Source organism: Anser anser (assembly GCF_964211835.1).
Source record: "Anser anser genome assembly, chromosome: 14".
NCBI classification, from domain to species: Eukaryota; Metazoa; Chordata; class Aves; order Anseriformes; family Anatidae; genus Anser; species Anser anser.
The window spans coordinates 11,338,249-11,357,615 of record NC_139735.1 but is presented as its reverse complement, the minus strand read 5'-3'; the positions used below and the strand labels follow the sequence as shown (position 1 = coordinate 11,357,615).

General features: G+C 52.1%; 2 protein-coding genes across 2 annotated transcripts in view; one reads left to right on the top strand and one right to left on the bottom strand.

The window, feature by feature from the left end:
• Window positions 1-8,898, top strand: part of CYSTM1 (cysteine rich transmembrane module containing 1) — a 28,528-nt gene extending 19,630 nt beyond the window's left edge. The window contains exon 3 of the mRNA XM_083799131.1: window positions 8,407-8,898. Within this exon, the coding sequence (XP_083655257.1) occupies window positions 8,407-8,513 (107 nt within the window). The 3' untranslated portion in view covers window positions 8,514-8,898. The remainder of the gene's footprint in view (window positions 1-8,406) is intronic.
• A 1,955-nt stretch (window positions 8,899-10,853) lies between these two features.
• Window positions 10,854-19,367, bottom strand: part of PFDN1 (prefoldin subunit 1) — a 31,817-nt gene continuing 23,303 nt past the window's right edge. Inside the window, exon 4 of the mRNA XM_083799129.1 lies at window positions 10,854-11,074. Within this exon, the coding sequence (XP_083655255.1) occupies window positions 10,991-11,074 (84 nt within the window). The 3' untranslated portion in view covers window positions 10,854-10,990. The remainder of the gene's footprint in view (window positions 11,075-19,367) is intronic.

Here is a 19,367-nt window from a genome sequence, read left to right as displayed (position 1 = left end):
CCTGGGGGACTCCACCAGTAACCGGCCTCCAACTGGATTTAACTCCATTCACCACAACTCTTTGGGCCCAGCCATCCAGCCAGTTTTTAACCTAACGAAGCATACGCCAGTCCAAGCCAAGAGCAGCCAGTTTCTTGAGGAGAATGTTGTGGGAAACGGTGTGAAAAGCCTTACTGAAGTCAAGGTAGATCACATCCACAGCCTTTCCCTCGTCCACTAAGTGCGTCACTTTGTCACAGAAGGAGATCAGGTTCGTTAAGATTTTTATCTTCATCTTATTAAATAAGGCTTCTCACTTGCTGTCTGGACACGCTAAAACAAGGCTTCTGGTGCAGAAGTGGCCTGTGATAAAATCGCTTGAATCACGTGGGGGAAAAGGTTATTGGTCCATTCTCTACCGCGCGCTTCTTCCCAGAGGAGAAAGCTATGGTATTAACGAACACTTGTGGTCTGAACAGTTGTCACTCTGGCAAGCAGCCGTTTAGATAGTATGGGATGAGTTTAGTCTGCATAGCACTGTTTGGTGACCTGCTTGTTTCTGCTTCCTCTTGCATGCTCCTGGACTTGCCTCGTTCGCAGCAACCAGGAGTGTATCTGACTTGTTTGCACGCCGAGTGGGGCTGTGTGCTGGGATGCAGCTCAAGCTAAAGAAGCAGCAGACGTGACCCGTTGCTGTTCCTGCACTCCTAGCCCTGCAGCCTCAGGAGGCAGGAAGGGTCTCTGCAGCCGGCCGGTGCCCCAGCTGAGCGGGATCCCTGGGCGTGAGTGCCTCGCTTTTCCCCAGGTGGCCAAGTTCATGGCTTGCTTGAAGTGAGGTTTTGCTGTGTACATGGATGTCATCCCTGAAATAGCTGGACGAAGGTCAGAGCCCCATTGGCATGCAGCAAAGTGTCTGGAGGGGCTCAAAGGCCTCTTGAGGGCTCCGGGCTGCTGTTGCTCCCTGCTTTTCAAGGGGTTCTCTGTGTAAGTCAACACCTGAATGGAGCGGTGCTGTCTGTGCGAGGGCCCTGGGAAAGCACGGTCTGGTTGTGTTAGCAGAGCCTCTATCACTGTATAGCAATCCTTGTAGACCCATTAAAGCACTGGGCTAAGTCTAAGGTCATGATTTTAGTTTATACCAAACCGTGTGAAAAGTAATGCTCGTGCCTTTCCCTCATGGATCTAATGATTAACGTACCACAGAATCATAGAATGGCTCGGGGTGGAAGGGACCTTTAAGCTCATCCAGTTCCAACCCCCCGCCACAGGCAGGGATGCCACCCACTAGATCAATTAGGTGTGAACAGAAACAAAATATGTATGCTTAAGATAAAGCGGAATGTATGTGAAATAACAAAGTATTGTAGTATTTGTTTTAAAAACAAAGCGGGAGTTACTCGCGCTGGACTGTGCAGACTGTGTGATTACAGGGAGCGCTGCCATACTCAGAGCAAGCATGATTCATTGTGGTCTGCAGTCCTTAAAGCTGATTAGAAGATGGGAGGGTCTGCTCAGTTTATACCTTGTCCCGTCCTATTTCAGAAAAAACAGTGGAAGTGGCAAAGTGTGAGCCTTTTAAAAATAAAAACAGCTTGAATGCCTCTGAGAATAATCACCCTTATGTCTGTTCTCTATTGGATCACCAGTCCCAGAGTGCTAACGGGTTCCTGCTGGTAGCAGGAGAGACTTTGGCACGTCATGGGAGATCTTTGGAGTTCTTGACCTTGGACAAAAAAGAGGCACAAAGGAGGTAATGAAGTCCCCAGTAAGGTGTGCCGCAGCGAGCTGGCTGGCTTTTGTTCGGAGCCGTTCAGATTTCTGACGTGAAGCATATAAAAACAGCCGTTTCCTTGATTGACATAGTTTGGTTTGTTTTTTTGTTGTCGAAGTTACTGCAGCAGGCAACCTGATCTCTGTTAATGGAAGACTGCTGAGCAGGAGTACTGGGAAACTGCTGGATACAGTGAGTTGGGGAGATGGTGGCTGACATCACAAACACGCTCAGCTAAACTTACTTACTTTCAGTGGTTTGGGTAAGGGTTTCATTATGCTACATCTTAACCCTGTTTACAGAGGATCTTCTGCTTTTAAAGCAGCGCTAATGCATAGACTAGAAAGAGGGAATAAGGGTGCAGTAAAACACGCTCTTGGCTTCCTTGGGTTGTTCGCTGTGTTTGTATTAGTGCTTTGAAGCTGATGTTCAACTGCTTAGCGTCCAAAATAAAAGAATTGCTGTAGGACGTTTCTAGCTTAATGAGAGCTTGGCTGTTTATCTAGCCTTCCTTTGAACTGTTTTTTACTCTATGCACTTTGATAGCTGCAAGTGAATGGTCAACCAGCCCTCACCCGGTCTGCTCTTATCCTCTCCTGCGTAAGCTGCACACCCAACTGGCTGATGAGAGAAGCTTTTTAGCATTAATACTATATAGCCGTAGTTAAAGTTTCTCTGGCATGTATGTCAGATGAATTGTATCCACACTTTCTGAAGCGCTGATGAATCTTCAAAGTGATCATTAAATTCAAAGTATAAAGGAGAGGAGGTCGTTTTTACTTAGGATATTGCCGAGGTGCTGTCAAAGTCTGAAAACCTTCACTGGTAGTTGTATTTCCTCTCAAACCAGATTCTTGCTTTGTCTGAAGCAGTGTTTGGAGCCGGTCCCTGTGAGCTGGTGGTGTAAGAGCTGCCCTGCTGAGACTTAGTATTTCAGCAAGTGTTTCATAACAGTACTTGATACGTACTTCAAATATGCTTCGTCAGTATGTCCTCATCGCTTAGCTGTAGTTTAAAATCTTTAATGGATTAATCATAAATACTTTAGGCAAACTCTTCTTGTATGCCTGCAGCCATAGACAGGTTTCTAGAAATTGCACAGGGCGTCATGCTTCAGCTCTGCTTTAAGGTGTGGATGGTTATGCAGCGCAGTCTTCCAGTAGATCATGTAGTTAAACTTGATTTTACGGATCTTTGAGTTATCAGCAAACCCACAAAATCCTTTATTGGTTTGTGTGGTAAAATGGAAGACTTATTAGTCCTGCAAGGATTGCATTAGTGTCAGTGTATCATTTGACAACTCATGCCTTTTGCATGCTCTCTACCATTGCTCTTTGGTAGTTTATTGCTGAGCTACAACACCATGACAGGCAGCGGTCTGAGAGCTCTTCCCAGAACGGTGCTTTGGCTGTGCCTGAAGATACAGCTTTCTTCATTCCCGAACTGTATTACCTGTTCTTCCTGCTTTTTTCTTGGGCAGTTAGCAAATGTGTACAGACTAAGCTATACCTAACTTCAGGTAGCAGCTCTGGAGTCTGAAATCAGCATCTTTAAATCGGGAAAGTAGCGGCAGTCACTGCACTGGGAACACAGGCTGGTGGGAGAGGTAGAGTGCTGCTTCCCCGCTCATCCGAGCGGACGGTGCCGTATCTGAGCATGGGAAGTGAGTCCTTCCGCTGCTCCAGCAAAGAGCGGTTTCTCAGCTTCTTGTCTTCCAGCAGCCAGCTGAGGAGATGTGAGGCAGTGCCAGTGTAACCTCAGTGTCCACCGACCAGATCTGGGAGCATCACATGCTGCAGAGGAATTTCTGGGGCACAGGAGGGTGCCAGACTTCTCCTGGGTCTTGCTCAGGCTGAAGCTGCAAGGACTTTGCTCTGTAGCAAGTTTAGGTTCTTGCTGATGTTTTCAGAGGACAGGGTCAGCCTGCTGCCTCCATACTGCCGGGAATCCCAGGGCTTCCCTACGTGTTCTCCCAGACCCTTTACTGCATGAATCTGGATGTCTTAGGGCACTGTGGTCCTGAATTTGGGGTATGGCAGTGCTCTGTCAGCAGCAATCCAGATGTCCGTGGCTCTGAAATAGGATGGCTTGAAGTGCACCTAGCAGCCAGTTAGAAACCGGTGCTGCTGCAGGCTGCAAGCACAGTGAGCTAGTTCAGAAGTTTCGTGAGCAGCCACGGAGAAAACACCCTCACCTGCTTGCTCTGAGGGATGGCAGGAGCTGCCGAGCGTCCTTTCCCGTCTGACTGTGGGCAGGAGGTGATGGGGGTTTCCCCTTAACAGCGAGGAGCTGTTGCCCTTCATGTGTGCCCTTCAGCAGGCAGTGTGCACCGCTGAAAAACCACGTCCTCTTTTTATACAGGGCTCTTGTATCAATTGATAAGTGTTTGGTCTTCATTCGTTGTAACAGAGCCCTTCTCAGAGGAAACAAAGGCACCAGAAAGTTAGCTGCTTGTTCAGGCCTCCTGGATTTGCCAGGAAAAGAAGCCTGAAGGCTTTTCCCAGCCTGAAACATAACTGCCTCCTCTCTCCTTCCTGAAGAACCAGGCCGTGTGACTGGGTCTGTACGGAGGCATTGTGTGGCGCAAGGGCTCGCTTCTCGTCGCAGCTCTGTGCCACGGCAGGCAGAAGGGCAGAAGCTGAGCCAGTGCTGGGCACCGCCTGCTGCAGGGGCGAGTGCCGTGCAGCTGAGGAGCGTGAGGAGATCAGATGTCTGGCTGCGCAGCTTCTCCCAGCAGTGCCGGTCAGGAAAGAAAAGTAAGCCTGCATGGGCAGCTCTGTAAAGCCGCCTTCTCTTCCGGAAAGCAAGGCACAGCTTCTCCATTTCCCACAGCTGAGCAAGGGGCTCCCCACCCAGGGGAGCACTGCCCTGGCCAGAGGCTGCGGGGAGGAGGTTGCGCAGCCTCCCGTAACTGGCCCTGCTGCTCGCAGCTCTGCTCTGCAGCCCGGGCACCTGCACTGCCCTGGTCTGTGCGCGTGGCTCCTGTTAGGTCCTGGTTCCCTCCTGCCTCACGCTGAGGGACAGGAGGTGCGTGCCTGACGTGTAGCTGGGAAGCCTAGGAGAGAAGAGCAGAACGGGCAGTGGTGCTCTGCCAGAGACGTCTGGGGTTCCTCTGGAGCTGGGCTGTGCCTGCATGGCAGGAGTTGCCTGCCCTTTGTTATTCCAGCTGGTGAGAGGGAGGCTCCCTGAGGTGGGGGATGCAGACTCTAGCTGAGGGTACGTATTTGGGAGTTTTTACTGGGCTCTGCCACTCTGTACGCCAGCTGTGAAGTATGATGACAGCAGGATTTTAGTATGGTGTAAGCATGAGCCAGATCATCCTCCACCCGTTGCTCTTGAGAGAACTGAAGCAGTGAAGGAGGAGGGATGTTTTTTCCTAGCATGAAGCTTGCCAGGAGAATCAGGCTGACAACAGGAGCCTTCTCCTGCCCAGACCTCTCGTTGTCAACACCACACGTTCAGCTACTCAAGGCAATAGCTATCTGCCTGGGTCAGACTCTTCTGTTTCTCATGTAGACCATAACAAATGGACCCAAGAAAGCTCTAAGGAAGGTCATATGTCCGCCTTCGAATTGTGCTGCAGTTGCAGGTGTGATAGCCAAGCACAGTGAGGAGGAACCAAAAGGAAACTGTTCATCTGCCCTGAGCTGGCTTTGGAGGCTGGCAGAGACAGCAGGCAGCACGCTGGACTCATGTATGAGGTACTGCTGGCAGAGCTGCATCCCTGCCAAGGGCTGTAACAGGTGCCAGTGCTTACAGAGCCACTTGCTCCATCACCAGGTCTGTAACAAGTAATATGAAGGTTAATGCAACTGGAACACATCGCTTCGGGGGGTGGGTGCTCTCTCTCATGTGCATGTGCACTGAAGGTATGGGGAAGAAGCAAGGTGAGTTAGATGTGCATGTGCAGTTGCAGGGCTGTGATCTTGTTGGGATGCAGCAGTTCAACACTGGACAGCTACATATCACTGCACCGCTCTCAGCCTCCCTCAAAAGGACAGAAACTATGATGGGGGAAAAAAAACTCATGGGTTGAGATAAAGGCAGGGAGATTACTCACCAATTACAGACATGGGTGAAACAGACTCAGTAAGCTAGATTAAAGTAATTTATCGTTTATCGGTAACAGATGAGGGCAGTGAGAACTAAAAGCAAGCTGAAATCACCAAGAGCCAACTGAGCGTTTATGGATTAGGACTAAAGGGAAGATAGGAATACGTGACATAAAAATGGGTGTTTGCTACAGGCCACCTGACCACATAAACCAGGCACATGAGGCCCTCTATTGACAGACAGGAGTAGTGTCACACTTGCAAGCCGTGGTCCTCACGAGGGACGTAAACCACCCTGGCATCTGCTGGAAGGACAACACGGCAGGGCATAAGCACTACAGGAGGTTTCTGGAGATCCCTGCTGAAAACAGTCTGTTCCAAGTGACAGAGGAGCCAGCAAGAAGAGGTGCTCTGTTCGATCTCATACTCAACAAAGAACTTGTTGGGTATCTGGAGATCAAAGGCAGCCTTGGACTCAATGATCTGCATAGGTGCCATCCCACTCAGGATATTATGAGATTCTTGGATGCAGTGACCATGAGATAGTGGACTTCAGGATCCTGAAGACAGGATAGAGGGTATAAAGCAAGCTCACAACACCTCTGGATGTCTAGATAGCAGACAAGCAATCTGCTGCAGCCTCCAAGGACAGACTTCCCAGCCTATTCTGTCCCCAGGAAGTCCTGACAGGAGACTGCCGGGATGCTGGCATTTCTTCTCTGGTTTTCCCTCCTTTTCTGGGGACTGGCTCCTCCTGGAGCAGCACGTCTGATACCACCGTGCTTACACCACTGATGGCAACGGCAGCAGCATGTCCGTGGGTCGTGCTCGGTGTCAGTGATGCGATGTTTTCCAGCTCCTCAGTCCTTTCTGTGCCAGGACTCCAAGAAGTGGTAGAGCTGAGCCTCCACTGGAGCACAGTTTGCTCTTCACTAACACCACAAGCAGATGCCAGTCGGTCCTCTCCATCACCGGAGACACTGTTCTGGTGGTGGCATTCAGCAGCAGCTTTAAGCCCAGCGGGGAAAGCTCCCCTCTGCCAGTTAATAAATCAGGGTGGCTATTCCCAAACACTTGGTTGCATCCCTTTGGAAGGTCACTTCTCCAGAGAGACCAGGGCCCAGGGCTCGCTGGTTTCTGGGGGACGGTGACAGTCCCCTGCCCTTTAATGCAAGCTGCTGCCTGGTCGGACTATCCCCAGCCCGTTCCCTGTCTGACTACAGCTGTAGCACATGGTCCCCAGCCCTGTAGCTTTGGGCAGTGCTGGGAACAACCACGACAGTCAATCTGAGGAGAACGAGCCTGGCTCGTGGCTGTGCCTGCCGCGTCTGCCAGCAGGGGTTTGGAAATCTGGGAGCATCCCAGAGCACAGATATTTGAGCCTTTGAGACATCCTCTTGAAGGAGGTTGATGAGCTTTGGTGCTTGCCAGGAGCTGCCGAGTTGAAGACCAATTTTTTACATACCTGACATCCATGGAGCAGGTTTTATAGGCTATAAACCAGCCGCACAGCACGCGTTCTGATCCCTACAGATCTGTGCATTAACGGTGACACAGCCAATAAAGTGCGTGTCTCACAGTGGAAAAACCGCAGGGCAAGCTGTGAAGTGGGGCGTCAGTGCAGCGCTTCACACCAATGTGCAAATTCGGGCTAATCAGACTAACCTCAGTCTGCTTCATTACAACTTGTCCTCGTCCTCAGATCCCAGGAACACGCTCCACAACAGCACTTTCTAGCTTCGGCTGCAGGGCAGAGCTTGCTTTCTTTTAGGCGCACATCCCAGTTTATAAGGAACCCAGTGAAGTCCACTTTCGAACACCTCCTTCAAAGAGAAGTAGAGCCGAGCTGGGGAGCAGCAGGCACAGGCTTCAGGATAGGACCGAGTGAGAAGCAGAGTGAAGATGCTTGATCTCTTTGGATTAACTGACACAAGGGAAGACTCAGTCTCAGTCAGCGTGAGGTGAGGTGTCTGAAAACAGCAGTCTTCAGACTCCAGGAGATGTGGAGGGTGCAGCTGCAGGCTGCTGGAGGGCAGGGAGAGGTGGCAGGGCAGCTGCAGGACACTGGCACAGGCTGCTGCTGCCCAGTGCAGGCAAGCAAGTGCTCCTGCTCTGCTCTCTGAGCGCAGCTTGCCTGCCCAAAGCAGGTGCATTCCAGGCTGAGCCTGTTTTCTCGCTCAGTAACTGCGGGTGATGTTATGAAAGCCTGGTCCTTGGTGATCTGCTGCAGTTACTCATGCTGAAAGCGTAACACAGCGCAGTCCCAGCAGCTGGGACCTGACTGTGGAAGTAGTGCTTTATCTGGGGATGAAGTGCTTTATCTGGGGACTCGTCCGTCTGCAGTGTGTCTCTGTGGGTTGCTGCTGCTGTTGGGATGAAACCATGGCTGGAGGCTCTGTCAGACCCATCGTGGCAGCTCCGAACGTGCCCTCCTGCATGTACTCACCTGCACATCAGTAGAGGCACCCTTCAAGGGTCAACTCCCTGCTGCAGTCCTTGGGGGATGCGTAACTGCCCCTTTGGTCTCCGGCAGGCATGGGCAGCCCACCATAAATGCCGGGGTGCAGACGGGCACTGACTGACTGAGCTCTCTTGTCCCTGCAGTGTACGTCGTGGAGGAGCGGCGACGGGATGACTCAGGCGAGAGCGCCTGCCTGACGGCATGCTGGACCGCGCTCTGCTGCTGCTGCCTCTGGGACATGCTGACCTGACTCTGCTGAAGCCACCTCTCATACCTCTTACTGAGTGCTATGCAGTCTCCCCACTCCTCTCCTGACTCCTTTCTGTTACTGTAATCAACGCTCTGCTTTGCACAGCCAAGAGTTCCTGTCTGTCAGTCCTAGCGCCTTGTTGGGGTGGGGGGTGCACTCCTTATTTTAGTAAAGGGAAATCCCTTTTTAACATTTCTAAGACTTTTGTTGTAACTTTGAAGAATGTGCTCGTGGTGTATTTCAGCCAAAGGCATTCTGATGAAATGTATATTTATCAGTTGAAATTTTCTTAGTCCTAGAAATGAAGATATATGCAACAATTAAAGCCAACAGTTGATTTTCTTCGCTAGGTCACGATTGTTTCAATAAATCTGTCCTGTAGAGAGTGTGCTTCCCCCATCACTGTCTGTTCTCAGCCTCCTGCCTGCACTGACTCCGTGGTGCAGCAGTGATGGACCTGGTTTCAAGCAGTTAGGAGGCCTGATCCCACTTGGGTGTTTTCAGCATCGTGCCGCTGCTGTAGAGCACACACAGAGGTGCTCAGAGAGGCAACAGCAAGAGAAAGCCCCGCCACCACCAGCACCTTCCTCCCAAACACCCTGCCAGGCTGCTCCCAGGCCCACCACAGTGTCCATTGGGCCCAGCTCCACAAGCCCAGAGAGCACATGGGCCCAGTGGCAGGCAGGAACCAAACCAGGGTACAAACACCTTGTCTGGGCCCGTCTCCAGGGCTGCTCCTGCGACACCGCAGCCCCAGCATCCAGGCACGACACCCAGTGCCACGCATCGCATCTCAGACTATGGAGCTGCTTGCTTGAGGGAGGAACACATAACAGCATGCAGGGACAACAGTCATTCAGGCTGGCCCAGGACTTGCTGTGGGGGGTTTAGGGGGCAGCAACCAAAAGGCGGAAGGGGGGAAGTGATTTGGAGCAGATCATGTGTGGAAAAATAGCAAGGTAAGGGGATAAAAGAGCCAGATGCTTGCAGGTAACTGGCTGGTCAGCATGCTTGTCCAGCACCCCACCAGCACAGGCTGTCCCGTCATTAAATTCCTCTCAGTCCTTGAGCGAGCACCTCCTGCTCCATGTTTCCATACACATGTGGGGTGACAGTGCGGAAACTGGGGACAGACCACAGGTCCCGTGCAACTGGGGGCAGCAACAGGAAGGAGTGCGGGTGTGCGAGTGCGCAGTGCCTGGTGCCAAGCACCCCAGCCCAGTCAGTGGGTAGGTGAGGAGGCCTGGGGTAAGGGGTGGGTGGGTGGATCGCCAAAGGGTCAGCTCTGCGTGTGAGTGTAACTGTGTGCGTACAGGGACATGAGTGCTGGTGGGTCAACTGTGGGAGCGGGGTGTGCGTGTGCGACAGCCTGTACCAGCAGCTGCAGTAAGGCTGGGGCTTGTATGTCCAGATGTCAGCAGCTGGAGATGCTGGGCTCCGGGAGCAGCCGCTGAGCAGGCTGATGGGCTAAGCCCAGCTGCTGAAGGGACCCACCTTGTGCACAGCCTTGTCCATACTGGTGGACTTCTGTCCTGTCCAGCCAGAGAGGGGACAGCCCCGACAGCAAACGCCAGCAGTGTGCACCATCCCAATGCTGTTTTTACTTCCCCAGTTCAGGGTGAAATGATGCTGAATCAGCAGCTGCTCTCATTGTCCTCCCCTCCCCACAACACCCAAGTGCCAGCAACAGTATTTGACTGCGCCGTGCCTATCACACCAGGGCTGACAGCCAGACCTGGGCCATGGTGCTGCACCTGGCTGTAAGGCGGGCAGGGCTGTGCCCATCTGCCCAGCACAGTTCAGCCTCCCCGAAATCCCAGCAAGCTGCCAGCTGAGGAGCGACCGCTGACAATTCAATTTTACGGCTGCACCAGTCAGGAGCAGGGGGAGCAGGGAGGCCAGGCTCGTGGGCAGGCACCACGAAGGCTCCCTGTGAGCATCGCGCACACCACGGCACTGACCCTGCATGAACTCAATGCCATGCTGAGGCTGCATCAGGCCTGCATGTAGAGGGGGGAGTAAGGGACCAGGCTAACAGCCCGTCACCACCAAGACAGAGCAAGTGACAACCCGCACTGGACCTGGAGGTGCTTGTGACAGCCTGATCCCACCAGCCGGCTCCACCACAGGTCATGAGCTTGACTGCAGCCACACCATGCAAGGACTGCTTTCGCACGCCCAGAGCCAGCAGCACCCCGTGTGTCAGGGGTGCGAGGAAAGCAGGATTCCCCCAAGGACACCCACCCCAAGCCCTGTTACTATCTACTTCAAACTCCAGCAGGGAAGGCAGCTGCTGCGCAACACAGAGGCAGAAGGCAGAGAGAATGAGCTAACACAGGCTTTGTGGTAGAGTTTATTAAAACTGCCAAGTAACAGCCATCGTGTAGACGGGCAGTGGTGAGCAGCACCGGCAGAGCGGCCCCGCATCACCCAGAGGGTGCTACGGGCCTGCCTGTGGCCCCATGGGAACCACGCAGCTACTGCGCCCTCCGGGCCATCAGCATTTCTCTGATGTTATCTTCTGCTTCCTTCACGCTTCGTTCCAGGTACGACTTCTTCTGCTGCAAGGCAGAAACCCAGAGGAGAGTTAATGTCCAGCCTGGCACCAGCAGCACAGGGAGACGATCAGGGCAGAGCCCCCAGCAGCCTGCTGAGGGCGCACGCAACACGGCGTGCTTCCCCAGGAGCGAGAGGCGTTTTCATTTCCAGAGGCATCCTGGAAGTGTTAATACTGAATCTTTTTTGCCTGGGCAGTGTTTACACAGAGCTTGAATTCTGTTCCCTCTGAAACCTTCCCCTCAGAGTTGTGGGACTATTTCAACAGCAGAGCTGCACAAAGTGTGTGACATTAAATGTAGCAATGAAGAAAAGGAAATCACACCCCATAATGCTTGGAGCCCAGAGATAAATTAATATGCTGGAGCCTGCTTATGCTATCAGCAACCAACACTAGAACCCTTTCACACTCAGGTTAAAAGAGGCTCTTTTTCCCCAGCTGGGTGTTTTCAGAAACCAGACCCTCTTTTCTATCTGCCGCATGTTCAGAAATTCCCTGCCATCATCACAAAATGTGTTTCTTTAATCATCTTTAATTAGTCCAGGCTTGGCAGGGAAGCAGACCGAAGCTGTGCATCCCAAGATAGGAATTCAACATGCAGCATTTTTTCCTGCTAGTCTGGGTTCTCCTAGGTGACTGGAAAAATCTGCAGTTGGCTCCCTTGACTATTTTCTCTGGGTTTCCAAACAACAGACACAACAGTCTCCCACGGATGCCAGGCCCACAGAAAGCATTCCCGTCCATGTGCTACCGGACTTCACTGCTGGGCGCAGGGAAAGCACCGCTCCGGCTGCTTGGTGATGGGCTGGGGGGAAGCCTGAGGCAGGCTCCCCGGCGGTGGGCTCGCGGAGGGCTCAACCAGCGCCTTCCAGACTGGCCGCACAACAACCTGCCGAGGCACATGCCGGGCGTCACAGGCTGCACCTGCCTGCACACAGGCCATGCCGGTACAGGGCTGGCTGCCCATGCAACCGCAGCACGACGGTCCTTGCCTCTGCAAGGACCCTCTCCGTCTTGAGGCTGAGCAAGGTACCAATAAACACGGGCAGGATTATCCTTACATTACAGCAGGCTGAGCCTCAGCCTTGAGCATCCGGTCCCAGGCTCCACTGAATCACCTCTACAAACACGGGCAGAGGAACCCAGTATGATAGGAATGACCTCCCAGTCCCACCAAAGCTTGTCCAAGTGATGAGAGGAGGGGAAACGGCCTCAAGGTGCACTGGGGAGGTTTGGGTTGGATATTAGGAGAAACTCCTTTACTCCGAGTGTTTTGCGGCGTTGGAAGAGGCTGCTCAGGGAAGTGGTTGAGTCGCCATCCCTGGAGGTCTTCAAGAAACATGTAGAGGTAGAACTTGGTAGCATGGCTTAGTGGTGGACTTGTCAGTACTAGGTTAAAGGTTGGACTAGATGGTCTTAGCGGTCTTTCCCAATCTGAATGATTCTATGAAAACTAAGAACAGCTACGGGGGACACGGGAGGTCCTCAGCACTGCTCAGCCATGCATGGGGAACTGCAGAGGGGGAAAACAGAACAGCTAAAACACATGTTGCTCTGGGGTTCTCACCCCCAGCCACTGCCTTGCTGAAGCAGACCAGCACCCTGTTGCTCAGGTGTGGTGTGGAAACAGCGTACACGAGGCCACCAAAAGCACATGCTGGCCTTCGATGAACAGCACACTCCTGACGGCTGTGGACAAAGGTGGGGGGGGTTGGGGGTGAGCCCCATTTTTGCCAGATTGCAAAAAATGCCAAGCCAATGCTCCCCTGACAGTTTCCTGAATGATTCTTGCAAGAACACAGAGAGCTGGGATGCATAATGCAGAAGGAAAATCCATTAGCACATGGTAGGGTCCTGCTGCCATCACTCTGCATCCATCCTCTCACAGCTGACCCCACAGCGACTCTTCTGCGTACCTGGCAAATTCCCATGCTGTGAGGACACCCCTTCCAGTCCCATTTCTAAATACTGAAGGACTTTTATTTAAATAGTAAAGGTTGTTAACAAAAGCCAAGGCCACAGGTACGGTAAAGGGCTCCTCATCTCTCTCGCCCATGGTCCCCCGACACATGGGATCCCTCTTGCTTTTTAGAGCTGCTTTTCAGGAAACTGGTGGCAGAGGAAGCACCTTGTGGGTTACCACTGCTAATGACTTCCCAGCACAGTGCTGACGCTCTAGCAGGGCAGGACTTCTGCAACTACCGCTGTGTTCTCATGCTGCTCCTGGAAGACGTTGATGGATTTCACATCTAGGGAACTGAATGTGAAGGTTGGGAGGGGAGACACGTCATAGAAAAGCTGCATGGGTCTGCGCTCAGAGGAAGCTCCCGGAGTTGCAGCCTCCTTGCCCTGCTGGCTATAGGAAGAGAGCAGCTTCTGCAGAGCTGATTTCTATGTATTCAAAACATTTTTTATATTAGTCTACAAAACAGACTTTTTATCCTCTCCGTTCTCCACCTATGCCCACCAGGAAAGAGACATTTTTCAAGAGATCGTCTTGAAATGCTGGGGCAGGCAAAGGAAATGCTGCACCCACAGTTCGGAGTCTGAAAACTTTCTAAGCTGTTCTCCAGGCCGGCAGCGTGCAGCGCCAGAGCCAGCACAGCAGCTGGCTCTCACTTGGACCAATGGCCCACATAAAGGAGGGTGAGAGGCAGACTATCACGACATTTTCCAATGCGTGTGGCAGGAGCAAGGTGTTCCTTCCTGAGAAGCTGCGGCCTGGTTTCTGCTTAGGTAATCACAGGAGAAAGAGCAGGAACTTACATGCAAAACCCTCCCCACCACAATTACTGGGGTCTAGACAGGAAACTCTGTGTCTATCTGATACTCCTTCCCGGGGAGCAGCACTGTGAGCAAGCCCAGCTGACACATATTCTGCCTCGTCACACCAGCTCTGAGAAAACCAAGTAATGGGGCTGACGGCGCGGCTCTGAAGTCATCCTTGAGGCTGTTCCAGTCCTGCCAGATCTGCTGGGCTGGCAGTAACTGCTGCCTGCACAAGAAACACCATCTGCGGCCTCCCAAAACCCCACCTCCGAGACTCTCCGAACTTGCTGTTGACCTGCAGCCCCAAGGCATCTGACCCAAAGCACTGGGCCAGCCTGCGGCTGCTAGGCTGTAGCTCTTCACTTGATGAGCTGCATGTATTTTACTGTGAAGAAGCATTTCGCGCTCCAAGTAGTAATCCTCTGTTGCATGTGCCAAGGCAAGTGCAGTTAGAAGCACATTTCCAGTGCGATGCCAGAACTGTACTGCTAATTTTGGTCCCTAACGAAATCAAAGGCTGCTGAGAGACTCCTTCCCCAGCACGTTAACCCCAGTGCTCACCAGTCTGGAGCCTGACCTGGCCACGGTAGCACACTGGCCCTGCGTGGTGTATGCATGGAAAGCTGCTGACTTCAGAAGCTTCAAAACATGCACACTGCAGATTCAGAGCTCTTATCTGCACCCACACCATTACAGCCAGAGACTGCCTTCTAACACAAGAAAAACACCCAGCCAGCCAGCCTACAAGCTCCCGTGTGCCTTTGGCAAGACAAAGTGGTTACCCAAAACAGAAAGACACACGACTGCCTGAGTCACGGAGCCTCAGGGTGGGATTGAGAAAGGAGACTTGCTTTGGAAAGCCAGCAGTAAAGGTGACACACGCCATCTTGCTCTCAGAAAAGCCTACATCCATGGCCTGCGACAACCACCACCACGCTCTGCAGTGAAGCTGGCACCTCACCAGCAGTTACAAGAAAAGCGTGGCAAACGAGCTAAGGAGGAAATAAAAGGAGCATGGCAGAAAGATGTGAAGTTGCCAGTTCTGGTTCACAACTGTCATGGGTTTAAGCCAGGTTGGATGGGACTTTGAGCAACCTGGTCTAGTGGAAGGTGTCCCTGCCCATGGCAGGAGGCTGGAATTGGATGATCTTTAAGGTCCCTTCCAACCCAAACCATTCTGTGATTCTACGGTTCACTGGAAAATACACTTCTTGAGTGCTGCTGAAGAGGCATAGCTTCTGGAGACCCCTCTGCCACGCTGAAGCACTCAGCCAGGGCAGCCAACAAGCGCTCCCCACTCAGCACGCAATTCACATAGCACCAAAAGCCCCCGGGGTTCCTGCGCTCACCAGCCTGCCTCTGCCTCCCCGCTGTTCTCAAGGTTTCATAATATCACTTTGTTTTCACTGTGCTGCCCCTGATCACCAGTTCCAGCAGCTCCCACACAGGGAGGAATGACCTGAGGTTGCAACCACCATTGGCATGCCAGAAGCCTCCTTGCTGCAGGAGCGAGGACCTGAAGCAGAAGGCTGCCTCGAAGGCAGCTGAACACATGTAGGAAGGTAACGCGATTTGCAGTTACAAGTTTCCAAGCACGTAGCATGCTCATTATGCACGCTGAAATCTAAACAGCTCCAGCACAGGACAAACTCTGGCACCTGCACTTGCCCATACCACGGGCTGTTATTCACCACTTCTCACCTCGCCCATTATTTGGGGTGACAGCCTCTCAACCCCCCTCCTTCCCTGCTGCTTCCCCACACAGGAAGGGCACTGCCACCTGCACTGGAACACCTGAGAGAGACACCGTGCTACAGGTTAGCAAGGTCTAGGCTGCACGGAGACTAGAGGACAGGCTGCTTAACTGGCAGAGACGCTCACAAGGAGCCAGTGCAGTTAACGCCTCCAAGCCTGCAGTTTAACAATTTCTTTACGCCAATCCTGTAGCCAACAACAGTTATCTTCCCTAGCCAGGAAGGGCTGCCGTGGCTGGAAGCAAAACAAGTCACAGGCCTGCTGATCTGTCTGAAAACAAGCCCTGAAGAAATGTTTTCTCTTAAATCTTTCTGGAACCACGTTTGCCATGCTAATGGCTACCTGGCACCCCGATGGAGGGCAGGGAACTACAGCCAAGACTTCTTTGGGCAGCACAGCAAATCGATCCTGCAGGCAAAGCTGCTCATAGGGTTGAGCCGCCCAGTGCCTACCCGTGGCTCAGAAGTCCTGCTAAGGCTCTCGGGCTCCCTGACTGCAGAGGGTGTCGTGCCTGGCCTTGCTCACCTCACCCCTCCCAAGGCTCGGGAGCATTCCACACTTCCAGGCTCTACTGCAGCCTTCCGAAACTCTGAGCGTGGAGGAACAGCACAGAGTAACCTGTACGTGCTTTCAGTAGAGCTACACAAAGTAAAACTGCTACCTCTCAGATCAGTGATCAGAGGAAGATGCAACCAAAAATATGACTGGCTTCTGCCACAGCCACGTCAGACAGCGTGTCCTGCTCACGGGGAATCTACAGAAGGAAGAGAGGACAACTGCGCAGCTTCTGGCTAGCATCCACAGCAGCCCTCCTGCTGGGCAGTTGCTTCACTGGATGCCCACTGTGACCCCAAGGAGGCCACCCGCGGCTCACAGGCGGCCCCGTGACTCCTGGCAGCTGCCCAGGGCCACGCTCAGCCTGGTGACCCCTGTGCCTCTCCTGGGGACAACGCGCAAGCTCTTGAAAGCATCACCTTGAGCGGCCTCAGTCGCAAACTAGGTAAGGCAACACCCCCAAACCTTCATCTGCTGCTCGTGCTTCTCACTGATGTGCAGAAGAGGAATGACTCTATGCCCTAGTGATTATGCGTGAAGTGAAAATGATGCCATAAATTCTTGCTGCTGCTATTACGCAGTGCCATGGCTCGCCCTCGTACTTCACTCCCTGTCACAGGTAACCTGCTGCCAGCACGCTCCCCGATCAGCTCTGCGCTATTTGCTCTCAGCAGCTGCTGCGGAAATAATAGATTTAATGCAAATAAACCTGCAGGTCACAGCCCCGAAGAACAACAGGAGCTCTGGTTAACAGACATAGCTGGTGACCTTCTGACACTGCGTGAACTTCCCACCTCCACTGGTGTTGCATCACGCTGCAAGAAACCAAGCCTTTGTTGAGAGACACAATGACACATCCAGGCTGTGCATTCCTGGCAGATTAAAGAGCCAGCATCCACAAATTCCACAGCAAGAAAAAGCTATTATTCAGCTCCTCACGGACTGGATTTAGATGATCAAGGCCATGTATTCCCACAACGCTGTGATTTAGACACCTCTGTCTTCAGAGTCTGTCAGCGCTGGCCACACCAGCACACCTTCTAAGCCTTGTCCGGGGTGGGTAATTCAGTGCAGTGTTCCAAGGCAGGCGCGCTCAGCTCCGAAAGACAGCACAGCACTTCTGTTCTCAGCAAGAAACCAATACATAGCAGCCAAAGTCTACTCGCGTTGCATAATGCCTAGCGCTCACATGTGAATTCCCTTTTTCAAACAGTGGCTTATCATTCAATTCCTATTCCTTTTGCTCTTTAAATTCTACTTTTTTCTCTTCACCTCAGCAACAAAAAAACAAAACTGTTTCCACCCCTGGCCTGCAAACACAAATGTGAAGTGCATGAACCCAAACAAAAATGTCTCCATGGAAATTTAAGGATCTGGTATTGGAACATGCCTCCTCATTTCAGGTTAAAAAAGAAAAGAAAAAAAAAAACTTTTCTGCAATGCCTAACTTGTGAGGATGAAACAAGTTGGCAGGTTCCTTTCTAGAGAAGACCTCCCTGTGGCCAGCAGCACGCTCAGCTGCTGGCATGCCGCTCCCGTGCTCAGAAGGCTGTTGTGGAGGAATGCCACAGAGTCTTCAGGCATGATGCAGTGCTTCAAATAGGAGCCTTGATATAACTCATCTTGTGACAGTCTCAGTAAACCTGCTAGCCTAAAGTTTCTGTATCTCCCAAAGTTAACCCAGGTCATTTTTGGCATTCCTCAAGGGCTCTGTGTGTGCACTCTTTGGGAAAGTGATAAGTAGATCCCCAGACAGCGCTGGGTGCACATGCTCATCTGTAGAGGGATCTTCCCAAGAGGGAAGAGAGCTGTGCTGCCAGCACAAGGGGGGCCAGGCAGCGGCAGCAGCACATCTCTCTTACTCAAGGGCCACTGCTGCTGCTAGGATGGTTGGAATCACCCAAATATCGCCCTCCAGAGAACAGCACGCTGAGCCACCACCACATGCTGTGGCACGTCAGATATTTTGGTCAGCCTCAAATCACTGAAGATGGCGTGCCTAAGACGTGCACTTTGTTTAATGTCATTTCCATTTGAAACTCAGAAATGGTAAAGAGGCAGACGTGCTAAACAGCAGCCAGCTATTCCTGCTTTGGGAGAAACTACCATCCAGTGGGCACCACTGACAGGGCTGGGTGGGTGAGTCCCACGCCCTGCTGGGTCCACCCAGCACCGCTCCTCACCCAGCGCAGCACATGTACACATTGGGAATTACACACTACAGCAACCACCAAATATTTAGATACTCTTCAAGACTTTCCAAGCACGGTTATTGCTCTCAGGAAGTTGCCTACAGTTTGCTCAAGAGCGAACTGCAATAGGAAGGGAGTACAGCTAGTTTCTGATGACAGCTGCTGACAGAAGCACGATGATGCCATTCACCTAGGAGGAGAAGTGATGATTCACATCCCTGGGTTTTCCCTTAGCCACTCATTCCAGAAGGCAATGGGGACTTTTGGTCACTTCAAAGCCATCTGGATTACAATTGAGAGCAGAGGCTGTCCCAGGGAGAAAGGAGACCTAGCATAACAAGTGTACCTGCCAACTCCGGAGGATCTTTAGGAGCTCCTGCCTAAAGAACTGCTGGTGCAAATCTGCCTTCATCATGTACTGATCCTACCTACAGCACTACCAGAAGGGCTTCCAACATCATTATTATAGTGCTTTGAGACAATGAGGAACATACTCTGAAAAAAACTAGTTTGGAAAAGCATTCACTACTTTCCAGACATGGTACTAAGGAGGCAACCCTTCGAGAGACGATGGGGCAAAGTAACGGGCAGGAGAACACACCTGCAGAGCAGTCTCTCTGTACCAAAGCCCCAGCCCATGTTGGAGCATGCTTCACATTAACTGTCATGTCAGCCACATGACAGCGTATTAATTAGAGGTGAAGACACGTGCTTTCCACAAATGGGAAGTGACAGATTGTTCCAGTGAACTTCTGCACCCTAGCCTGACGTTTACTACAAAAGAAAGCTAACTGGGAACATTTCAGTAGGTGGCAGCAAGAAATACATTATCAACTCAGAAGACTCCCTTTAGGATACGTCTTCTTGGAAAAGTTACCCATTTAGAGCAGAGTTTCAGAGGCACGTTGTTTCAAGCCCAATGCAATACGCCTGACCAGACTCATGACAGCAGAGTCAGGTCAAATACAGAGAATTTAGGGAGGCAAAACTTACCCAGATTCTGAAAATCCCCACTTTCTGCACGGA